This window comes from Mustelus asterias, chromosome 12, assembly GCF_964213995.1.
Source record: "Mustelus asterias chromosome 12, sMusAst1.hap1.1, whole genome shotgun sequence".
NCBI lineage: Eukaryota > Metazoa > Chordata > Chondrichthyes > Carcharhiniformes > Triakidae > Mustelus > Mustelus asterias.
In genome coordinates, this window is record NC_135812.1 from 60555582 (window position 1) to 60568044 (window position 12463).

Below are 12463 nucleotides of genomic sequence, written 5' to 3' on the forward strand. Positions count from 1 at the left end.
TTCTATCCTTTGCTTTCACATTTTCTCTCATTCCTCATATTCACTCTTGTCCACCTTATTTATCTCCTATTCCTGCTTCTCACATTCCCCCTCTCTATTTTTATCACTCCTCTCATTCTGCTCTCTGCCCCACATTTCTATATTTTCCATTCTTATTTCTCCCCCCCCCCCAAATATTTTCATGCCATTCCTTTATGGACTTATCCTCCCCTCCTTGTCTCTCTCTGTCTCACCTTCTCCCCCTTTCTCATCCTCAGCCAGTCTCTCCCTCTCTCACTGGCGATGACGCCAGCTGCACAGACCCTTTAAATGGATCTGAGTGAGGCAGCAGCCGAGAGAGAGAAGAGGAGAAGAGAGAGGGAGAACAGACTGAGAGGTCCCGAGAGAAGCAGAGAGTGGAGATAAGGCAGGTCAGGAAATACAAAAGAGGGGATTTTAAGATATCTTCTCAGGGGAACACTAACATTCCTGCGATTTCAGACTTGGTAATAACAGGGGACTGAGAGTTTTCTTCTTCCCAGCGGGTTTGCGGTTCATTGTGGACGCAAATAAACAGGTTGTGGAACTAGACAAAAGGGTATGTTTGGAAATGTGGAATTCTGTTAAATGGCTGTGGATTATTTTTTTCCTCTCTCTCAGGAGCCGAATTCCGGGATTCTGCAGATTTCGTTGTCCTTCCTGAAACAATGGAAAGGTGGAATGCCAGGCAAGAAAATTCTTCCCAGTTCACCGCCTCCCAAAACGGATCGAGAGGCAGATCCCAACACCACCTCGGTAAGGATTCACTCGCGGTGAAAGTGCACCGGATACATCACTGCGTTCCTGAAACTGAATGAATGGGAATTGCAAAGGGGCGCTCAGTGGAAAAGAGGCCACAGCAGATCACAGAAGCGAGAGTTAACAGGGAGGGTCATTGAAGGTGGCAGGACAGGTGGAGAGAGCAGTTCAGAAAGCAAATCTGAAGCTTTATTCACTGGGGTATGGTGTACAAGAGCAGGGAAGGGTTAGGCTGGATTTACACTGAACAAGAAGAATAGAGGATAGCTGGGAGAATTCCACAGGTGTGCCAGCATCTATTAGGAGAGAACCAGAGTTAATGTGAGTTCATAGACTCTCCGTCAGAACTGAAGGGAGGGAGAATGTAGAAACTGCAACGAAAAGTAGCAACTTTAACAATAAAAGATAGATGGGGTTGCATTGGGAATACATGTTTGGAATATTAATAAAAAGATTGAAATTAAGATTGAGGGGAAATGCCAAATTCTAAAGTTGCCAAATGTTGAGTGCCGACGGCTGCAACATGCCCGACAGGACATTAGTTAGACCTCAGCTGGAGTACTGTGTACAGTTCTGGGTGCCACACTATAGGAAGGATGTGAACACATTGGAGAGAGTGCAGAAGAAGTTTACAAGAATGGTTCCAGGAATGAAAAACTTCAGTTATGAGGATAGATTGGGACTATTCTCCTTGGAGAGAAGAAGGCTAAGAGGAGATTTGATACAGATCATAGAAACCCTATAGTGCAGAAGGAGACCATTCGGCCCATCGAGTCTGCACCGGCAACAATCCCACCCAGCCCCTATCCCCGTAACCCCACATATTTACACCGCTAATCCCTCTAACCTACACATCCCGGGACATTAAGCGGCAATTTAGCATGGCCAATCAACCTAACCCGTACATCTTTAGAGTGTGGGAGGAAACCGGAGCACCCGGAGGAAACCCACGCAGACACGGGGAGAACGTGCAAACTCCACACAGACAGTGACCCAAGCTGGGAATCGAACCCGGGTCCCTTGAGCTGAGAGGCAGTAGTGCTAACCATTGTGCCACTGTGCCACCTGTCCAGACAGAAACAAGAGTTGTTCAAAATCATAAGGGAGCTGGACAGAGTAGATAGGGAGAAACTGTTCTCGCTCACAAAAGGATCAAGAATGGGAGGGCACAGATTTAAAGTGATTTGCAAAAGAAGCAAATGTGATGTGAGAAAATCTTTTTCCACATGCGAGAGTGGTTCAGGTCTGGAATATTCTGCCTGGAAATGTGGCAGAGGCAGGTTCAACGGAGGCATTGCAGATGATTATTTGAATGGAAACAATGTGTAGGGGTATGGGGGGAAAGGCAGGAGAATGGCACTAAGTCATGATGCTGGTTTGGGGAGCTGGTGCAGACACGATGGGCCAAATGGCCTCCTCCTGCACCGTAGCAATTCTGAAATTCTGCATGATTTTGTGAGAAAGGAAATGAGACAACGAACAAAAAATAAATTGAACGCTTACGGAGCAGAGGTTAATTTAGTTTTAAATTTGAACATAAAAACTGAATGATCCCACACTCCAGTAACGAGTGACACGGAATGGAGTGTAACTGGGGGAATCGGGGGCTACAAGACTTAAGTACCAATGAATTTACCCAGCAATTACTAAACCAGGGATACCAAATCTAAGAGGTTAGAGGGCTCGACTGCAAGTTAGTGCCCAGTATAATTTCCCCAGGCTTCTCTACCCCAGTCACAAAACTGTCAGAGAAAATAGAAAGCAAAGTACAGGTGGGAGGGTTTATTTTACCATATCCATGTAGGCAGGGCATTTGAGACAGGATTCCAGCATCCACAGTATTTTGCTTTTATATTCTATGAGGCAGGACTGGGACTGGGGTGGAACAAAAGGGATAGAATCGGCTGAGATGGGAATGGCATAGGATTGAGCTGGGGCAGGAGTGGAGTGGACATGGTAATGAGATGGGGCTGGAGGTCGAACACGGGGATGGGTCAGGAAGTAAAACAGATTTGGGACAAGGAGCGTGGTCACCTAGGCAGGACCTTGGGAGAAAAAGGGATTTGGGTTGGCTGCGGGTAAGCATTGGATAGGATTAGTAATGGGACAGGGGTCACAGCTTTGGTCCTGAATTGTGCATTGCTACTGACATAAAATTATTAAACTCCTTAATAATTTTAACAATTAACACCTCCAAATTGTGGGACCCGGGCAAGGAATATGAAGGTAAAGTTTACATTACAACCATTCCCCAACAACACAATGATAGTGAAGCATCCATTTGAAAACCAGACAGGCAGCACTGAAAATAAAGATAGTGCGGGGTAATGATAGATGAAGATTGTAAATAAGCATCAACTCTGTCGACAGAAATATTTGATTTGATTTATTATTGTCACATGTATTAGTATACAGTGAAAAGTGGTGTTTCTTTCACGCTATACAGACAAAGCATACTGTTCATAGAGAAGGAAAGGAGAAAGTGCAGAATGTAATGTTACAGTCACAGCTAGGGTGTAGAGAAAGATCAGCTTAATACATGGTAGGTCCATTCAAAAGCCTGATGGCAGCAGGGAAGAAGCTGCTCTAGAGTCGGTTGGTACGTGACCTCAGACTTTTGTATTTTTTTCCAGACGGAAGAAGGTGGAAGAGAGAATGTCCAGGGTGCGTGGGGTCCTTGATTATGCTGGCTGCAAAATAGTGTAGAATAATAATAGAGATAGACATTAATAAATTTTAGTGAAACAAAATGTTTGCATTTATGTAACACCTTTCACAACTGCAGCTCATCCCAAAGCACCTTACAGACAGTAAAGTACTTTCAGAGCAAACGACTGCTGTAATGTGAAAAATTCAACCACAGTTAGGGGCAACAAAAAATATCCAATCGGTTTTAATGATATTAGTTAAGGCATAAATATTAACTAGAAAGAACCCCCCAACTGTCCATTAAATAGTGTCGTGGGATCTTATATATTTATCTGAGGAGTTAGACTGGGACCCTCTGGGATTAGATAAGGTAGGTGCTTGAGGGCCGGCACAGACATGATGAGCTGAAGGGCCTCTTTCTGTGCTGTAAAGCACTGTACCACTGTGCTCTTCATAGCATAATAATCCAGACAGTGGATATACGCACCGAGCACTTGGGAGCACTGACACAGGACTCAAATTCGAATTTTACTCCCATCTTTTTGAACTTTAGGCAGTATTGCAATATTTTGTTCTGGGCTTGCGAAACATCACCCGATTATTTGTCCGATTGTGTATCTGTGAGCATGAAGAGTACTACTTGTATTTGTATGTTTGTGTGATTTTCATTGAGTGTATATCAGTATGTATCTCTCTGCGTGGAAGGGTCTGTGTGTGCATCTATAGGAGTGTGCAGAAAGGTCTGTGCATATATCTATAGGAGTGTGTGGAAGGGTCTCTGTGTATATCTATAGGACTGTGTGGAAGGGTCTGTGTTTATCTATAGGAGTGTGTGGAAGGGTCTGTGTGTATATCTATAGAGGTGTGTGGAAGGGTCTGTGTGTATATCTGTAGGAGTGTGTGGAAGGGTCTGTGTATATATCTATAGGAGTGTGTGGAAGGGTCTGTGTGTTTATCTATAGGAGTGTGTGGAAGGGTCTCTGTGTATATCTATAGGACTGTGTGGAAGGGTCTGTGTGTTTATCTATAGGAGTGTGTGGAAGGGTCTCTGTGTATATCTATAGGGGTGTGTGGAAGGGTCTGTGTGTATATCTATAGGACTGTGTGGAAGGGTCTGTGTGTTTATCTATAGGAGTGTGTGGAAGGGTCTGTGTGTATATCTATAGGAGTGTGTGGAAGGATCTGTGTGTTTATCTATAGGAGTGTGTGGAAAGGTCTGTGTATATCTATAGGGGTGTGTGGAAGGGTCTGTGTGTATATCTATAGGAGTGTATGGAAGGGTCTGTGTGTATATCTATAGGAGTGTGTGGAAGGATCTGTGTGTTTATCTATAGGAGTGTGTGGAAAGGTCTGTGTATATCTATAGGGGTGTGTGGAAGGGTCTGTGTGTATATCTATAGGAGTGTATGGAAGGGTCTGTGTGTATATCTATAGGAGTGTGTGGAAGGATCTGTGTGTTTATCTATAGGAGTGTGTGGAAAGGTCTGTGTATATCTATAGGGGTGTGTGGAATGGTCTGTGTGTATATCTATAGGAGTGTGTGGAAGGGTCTATGGGTATCTAAAGGGTGCGTTTAAAGGCTAAACGCTGATGCTGAAATGCAGTAAATTACTCTCTATTCTAACCACAGCAATATAGAAATCATAGAAACCCTACAGTACAGAAAGAGGCCATTCGGCCCATCGAGTCTGCACCGACCACAATTCCACCCAGGCCCTACCCCCATATCCCTACATATTTTACCCACTAATCCCTCTAACCTACGCATTTCAGAACACTAAGGGCAATTTTTAGCATGGCCAATCAACCGAACCTGCACATCTTTGGACTGTGGGAGGAAACCAGAGCACCCAGAGGAAACTCACGCAGACACGAGGAGAATGTGCAAACTCCACACAGACAGTGACCCAAGCCGGGAATCGAACCCAGGTCCCTGGAGCTGTGAAGCAGCAGTGCTAACCACTGTGCCACCGTGCCGTATATATTACTGAATTGAAACAGATTAGGCGCGTACTGACGAGAGAAGGAAATTCAAGTATTATTGTCAGTAGGTTTCAATTATTAAGATAATTTTACAACTTTGATGTTTCAGAGGGAGGAACGGTGGTTTTCTTCTCTGACTAAAATTCCAGAATTGATTACATTCTTTACATTTTGCCCAGTGAATCTGGGACCATCTCAAAAGCATCTCGCTGCCCTTGGGATGGTGTTGCCTCAAAGCTCATAACACCCTTGGAGGTTAGGGGAAGGAACTGAATACTGTATTCTATTTTGGTAGATTGGGTAACACATTTTATTCATTCACTATAGGGAAGATTTGGACAAACTGTGTTTTAGTCCATACTTTCAAATAGAAACATGCCCAGTTATTATTGGCAAGATTTCATAGAATCATAGAATCCTACAGTGCAGAAGGAGGCCACTTGGCCCATCGAATCTGCACCGAACACAATCCCCGTAACCCCATGTATTTACCCTAGCTAGTCCCCCTGACACTAAGGGGCAATTGAGCATGGCCAATCCACCTAACCCACACATCTTTGGACTTGTTCACAGATTTCTCAGTCTTTAGTTTGGAGTCCTGTAGGGTCATTCGAAAAAACAATACAACAATCACCTGAGGTTGATGTCAACCCTGTAATTGGTTGCATGTGTTTTCCTGGGGTGATGTGTATGTGCCATGTACGTTGGGTGTTGCTTCACAATAATAAGCCTGATGTGACTAACAAATGGACATCTTGAAGCTGCTTTAAAGGGTGATATTTGTCTCTCTTTCAGGATCTGACCAGTTTACACTATACACCAACGTCATCATGCCAAGTGTGTTTGGGGTCATCAGCTTTTTGGGTGTCACAGGCAACTGCATTGTAATCTACACCATCATCAGGAAGACCAAGTTCCGATGCAAGCACACGGTACCTGACATCTTTATCTTCAACCTGTCGCTAGTGGATCTGTTGTTTCTTCTCGGGATGCCCTTCCTTATTCATCAACTTGTTGGGAATGGGACCTGGCATTTTGGAGCTGCCATGTGCACCATCATTACAACCCTGGACAGCAACAGCCAGATCACCAGCACCTACATACTGACTGTAATGAGCTTCGATCGCTACTTGGCCACAGTTCACCCACTCAAATCTACTTGTGTACGCACACCAGCTGTTGCTACCTTGGTGATCGGCTTGGTTTGGCTAATGTCCTTCTTGACTATCATCCCAGTGTGGCTCTACACTGGATTAATGCCACTGCCAGATGGCACAGTTGGTTGTGCCTTACTTCTGCCCAACCCAACCACAGACATCTATTGGTTTACACTTTACCAATTTGTGGTGGCCTTTGCCATCCCTCTGATTGTTATTTGCGTTATTTACTTCAAGATCCTCCAGCACATGTCTACCAGTGTGGCCCCCCTCCCACAAAGAAATCTCAGAATAAGAACCAGGAAAGTAACCCGCATGGCCGTGGCTATCTGCTTAACTTTCTTTGTATGTTGGGGACCTTACTATATCTTTCAACTGGTTCACCTGAGCATTGAAAAGCCAAGCCTCACGTTCTTCTACACGTACAACCTTGCCATCAGCCTGGGCTATGCCAACAGCTGCATCAACCCGTTTTTATACATTGCCTTGAGCGAGACCTTCAAACGTCAGTTCCTGATGACTGTCCGCCCCGCCCTTCAGCAGTTCCGGGTGAATAACAATGTGGGGGACGGCAGCACGTCCATCAAACTGTCCAGTGAGCCAACGCAACAAATGCGTTTCACAGGAGAATTTTCACAAAACTCTTTGCCTGCCCCAGTTGCAGTTCACTGAAGTTCCAGACATTCTTGACGTCCAACTTTAGAGGCACAAAGAACATCACCGGGAAAGGCTGCCTACAGTGAAGTCACAGCCTTGATTTGCAAGTTTGCAGTCTTGCTTCGAATAGCAGACAAGAGGAAATCTTTCTCTGAGCACGAGAAATACCAGGAACATTCATGGAGCTGCTCCCACTCCATCTGTGCTGCTTTGCCGGGATTATGGTGAAATTTCCCCTGGAGTGTGTAAATTGCCAACTCACTTCTGGGCAAGTTATGCTCCTGAGTGGGAGCAGCTCGGAGGAATTTCCCAGTAGTGATCACAGTGGCCCCTCTGCTCAACACAGTCCAACCTGTGGTATTTGCTCCAGGGACCCGGGTTCAGTTCCAGCCTAGGGTGACAGACATTCTCCCCGTGTTTGCAAGGATTTCCTCCCTCAGCCCAAAGATCTGCGGGTTAAGTGGATTGGCCATGTTAAATTGCCCCTTAGTGTCAGGGGAATAACAAGGTAAATACATGGGGTGACAGAGATAGGCCTGGGTGGGATTGTTGGTGTAGGCTAAATGGGCCAAATGGCCTCTTTCTGCACTGTTGTGATTCTATGATTTGTAGTTTATACAATTTGAGAATGTTTAGCAATTCCCTGACAGTAAAGAGGAACCCTACAAATTCCTGATGATCTTAATATCATCAGGCGTAGAGTACAAACGTAATGAATGATATACCCTGTGAAAGCAACAGCACAATAAATCAGTTAAAGTGAAAGGGGGAGCAAAGTGAAAAGGAGTTTGTCTGTAACAAAATGATGAAACATTCCATTCCATGGTGAATGTGGAGTCCAGGATGGACTTGTAACCATCCAAACAAGGAAGAGAAAGATTTATTGTAAGGATTGACTGGAAAGTGGTCCATGTGCATTTGCTGCAGAATTTCCCAGTGTTAGTCATGGTAGTATTGAGGCTGTAATGAAACACAGCATAGCCAGTCTCAGTCCTGCCTCCTGGTCTGTGCCGTTTGATGAAAGTACGGGACCACCTGTGACCGGCAGGGCCAGCGAATGTCCAGTGAAGGGAGGTGGTGGCACACTGGTATTGTCACTGGACTAGTATTCCAGTGACCCAGGGAACCCAGGTACAAATCCCACCACGGCAGATGTGAAACTTGATTTTAAAAAAAGAACCTGGAATTAAAAGTCTAATGATGACCATGAACCAACTGTTGATTATCGTTAAAAACCCGTCCGGTTCACTCATGTCCTCTAGGGAAGGAAATCTGCCGTCCTTACCTGGGCTGGCCTACATGTGATTCCAGACCCACAGCAATGTGGCTGACTCTTAAGTGCCCTACTAAGCCACTTCGTTCAAGGGCAATTATTGATGGGCAACAAATGCTGGCCCAGTCAGCGACGCCCACATTCATAGAATCATAGAATCCTACAGTGCAGAAGGAGGCTATCCCATGAATGAATTTTAAAAGGTCCATTACTTACACCAATTAGCTTTGGGGCTGATGATAGTGCAAATCTCACTGGGAAGCTGCTATTATTGGCTGAGAACAGCTTTAAAACGTCACTGTTTCATGACAGGAACCTTCTTTCGCAATGCTGTGCAGCTGCTGAGAGTCGTGTCCAATTAGGCTATGGGCTGATTAGCTTTTCTCTTCATGGACTCTGAACATTGAGTCACGTCCTGTCGCTAGTTCTCATCAAGTCACACCAGACTAATTTTTAAATTGTTTACCTTGTTTTCTGACTGCTGGTTTTGGTAGATTCTCAGCTATAAAAGGCGGAAGCAGATGTCCACTCCAAGAATATAGTCAAGGGTCAGTCTTTAAGTGATTGCAGCCACCAGACATCTGTGCAGTGGGAGATGAAGCTTTTTCTTGTTTGGTGACATTCTTCACACAATTAATCAGAGCAGCAGGTTCCCATCGGAACAGAATTAGGCCATTCAGCCCCTCAAGTCAGCTGTCCCAATTAATTGCATAGGATTACAACACAGGATTACAACATAAAATTACATAGAATGTATAGCACAGAAACACGCCATTTGGCCCAACCAGTCCATCTCAGCATTTATGCTTCTACATTATCAACATTCTTAAGGTAAAGAAGTTTCTTCTGAATTCCCAATTGAATTTCTTGCATTGGTGGCTGTTGTTTTGCTCTTCTCCATGGGAGGAAACACTCTCTCTGTATCCATTCCATCAAAACCTTGCAGAATTTTAAAAACCTAATTTAGGTAACCCTTGATGCGCGTTATCACACATGAGGCTTGATGCTCAGGAAATAAAGGCTTTTATTTGCTGTAACAAGGCAGCTACTAATTATATACACGATCCCAGACTGAGGGGTCCCAGACAGAGCAGAGACCTTTATACCTCTCCCAGGAGGCGGAGCCCGACTGGGATGTACCACAATAACTATAATACAAGGTGTAACAGCCCAACCCTAACCCCAACAGCAACAAGTAGAACAACCCATCCCTAACCCCCAGCAGCAACATATATACATACTCGTAGTACTGGCCAGACCCTGGCTCAGTACTATCTAGTGGGAACCAACGATGGTTCACCACATTCACCCCTCCTTTGAAGACAAAGGCCGGCGGGGTACAAAAACAGAATAATTTGTTATCAGTCTATAAGTTCAGACGGTCAGGGGGACTGCACCGTCGTTGTGACCTCCTCAATACCGGCGATGACACCGGAGTAGGCACTTGCGGTGGCGTTCTCCCCAAGGCGATATCCAACTGTTCCTCCACAGACTCACGGGCCGGTTGACCCTGAGGTGACGGTAATCCATGGAGTTCCGACACGCCCTGAAGTGGCGACCATCCTCAGGACTCAGGCAAGCTGAATGTCCATCATAGACTTGTCAAGTCTATGAGGCTTGGCCTGGTCCAGAAGGATCGACGCCACCGTTGGTTCATGAGTGCCACTGCAGGCAGCTGAAATTGACGAGGACGAGCTGGTCGTTCGCGGTCGGTGCCGACCAACATGGCCGCTCCCATAGGTCGCACGTGGGTGATGGCGCCAAACTCAGCGACCCCTGGTGGTCACACATCTCCGACTCCGTCGACCGTAATGGCGTCGTCCTGGCCTCGCACGTGGATGAGACCATCAACGATGTCGACGACGAAGAACCGGGCTCTGAGGAATCGCAGGCCGCACTGCTGTTCCGAGAAGCAGATTTAGATCGGCACACTTTCGAATAGTGCCCCTTCTTACCGCAGGCGGAGCACAACACAGCTTTAGCGGGACACCGTTGCCGAGTATGCTTCGCTCCCCCACAGAAGTAACACCGCGGGCCGCCCGGAGCTGCTGCCGTCGTCTGGCCCGAGTGTGAGCACGCCATTACGCAGCATTTCGAACCCGAGGGACGAGGAGGGATTGGCGACTGCTCCTGCCACGTTGTCTCCACGTGGTTTTCAGGATACAATACTAGGCTTTTGGAGGCCGTCTCCAGCATCTCCGCTAGTTCTATTGCCTGGGTGAGGTCAAGGCTACCTTTCTCCAGTAGTTTGAGTCAGATGTACGACGATCCGATTCCCGCCACAAACGCATTTCGAGCGAGGTTGTTCATATTCTGCTCTGCCGACACTGCTTTGCAGTTACAGCCCCTGGCTAGCTGTAGGAGCTCGTTCGCGTATTCCTCCATCGTTTCGCCGGACTGCCGTCGTCGAGTGGCTAAGAGGTAACGAGCGTGTATTTCGTTGGGCGGTTTAATATAACGCTTCTTAAGAAGCTCGAGGGCCTTTGTGTAGTCGGTGGCCGCACGGATCGCGAGGTAGACGGTGTCGCTTGCCCTCACATGGAGGACCCGGAGTCTGTCATCATCTGTGGTGACCGCTGCGGAGGCTGCCAGGTAGTCCTCAAAACATTTCAACCAGTGGTCGAAGGTGTTAGAGGCGCCCACCGCACATGGATCTAGTGTAAGGCGTTCAGGCTTCAGTATCTGCTCCATACTCTCTCTATATCGTTTTTTGTTCAACGAGAGTTTACTTACAGCAAATAAAATTGATGCGCGTTATCACACACAAGGCTTGATGCTCGGGAAATAAAGGCTTTTATTTGCTGTAACAAGGCAGCTACTAATTATATACACGATCCCAGACTGAGGGGTCCCAGACAGAGCAGAGACCTTTATACCTCTCCCAGGAGGCGGAGCCCGACTGGGATGTACCACAATAACTATAATACAAGGTGTAACAGCCCAACCCTAACCCCAACAGCAACAAGTAGAACAACCCATCCCTAACCCCAACAGCAACATATATACATACTTGTAGTACTGGCCAGACCCTGGCTCAGTACTATCTAGTGGGAACCAACGATGGTTCACCACAACCCTTCACCCTCTTTTTTTTTCAAGAGGGAAGAGACTCTTTCCTGATATTTAAATCCATGCATTTCTACTCTCATCCTTGTAAATCTTCTCCACACCCACTCCAGTGTCTCTATCTCCTTTTTATAATATGGCGACCAGAACTGCGCCAAGGTTCGAGAAAGGTTTAAACATAACTTCCCTACTTTTCAATTCTATCCCTCTAGAAATGAAGCTTAGTGCTGGGTTGATTTTTTTAATGCCCTTGCTATCCTGTGGCACAATCTTTCGTGCTTGTTGTATTTGTACTCTGAAATCCCATTGTTCCGCTTTCCCAACTGGGCAGCACGGTGGCACAGTGATTAGCACTGCTCCCTCTTAGCACCAGGGACCCGGGTTTGATTCCCGGCTTGGGTCACTGTCTGTGTGGAATTTGCACGTTCTCCCCATGTCTGCGTGGGTTTCGTCCGAGTGCTCCGGTTACCTCCCATAGTCCAAAGATGTGCGGGTTCAGTGGATTGGCAATGCTAAATTGCCCTTAGTGTCAGGGTGACGAGCTAGGGTATTTACATGGGTTTACATGTAATCACTGTATTTACATGGGGTTATGGGGATAGGGTCTGGGTGGGATTGTGGTCGGTGCAGGCTCAATGGGCCAAATAGCCTCCTTCTGCACCATAGGATTCTATGACTTGCAAGTAATAGATGACTTTCCCATTTTCCTACCCTACCTCACATTTATCTGGATTGAATTTCATTCACCAACTATTAGTCCATGTTGCAAATGTATTAATGTCCTGTAATTTGTTGCAGTCCTGCTCCGTACTGACCACCCCCACATCATTTGGGATCATTCGTAAATTTAGAAATTTTATTTTTGATTCCAAGGTCCAAATAGTTAATTGAAATTATGAGC

The 12463-nt window shown here is 46.1% G+C and overlaps 1 protein-coding gene across 1 annotated transcript; it reads left to right on the forward strand.

Annotated features, from left to right (window-relative positions):
* Window positions 1-686: 686 nt before the first annotated feature.
* Window positions 687-7238, forward strand: LOC144501939 (melanin-concentrating hormone receptor 1-like). The gene is made up of 2 exons (XM_078225972.1): window positions 687-774; window positions 6205-7238. The coding sequence occupies exons 1-2, from the start codon at window positions 687-689 to the stop codon at window positions 7236-7238; spliced, it is 1122 nt and encodes a 373-aa protein (XP_078082098.1).
* Window positions 7239-12463: the final 5225 nt, after the last annotated feature.

Coding starts and splice junctions, on each gene's coding strand:
- LOC144501939 (XM_078225972.1), top strand. CDS start 687: ATGGAAAGGTGGAATGCCAGGCAAGAAAATTCTTCCCAGTTCACCGCC. Junction 775..6,204: donor CAGATCCCAACACCACCTCG/GTAAGGATTCAC, acceptor TCTCTCTTTCAG/GATCTGACCAGTTTACACTA.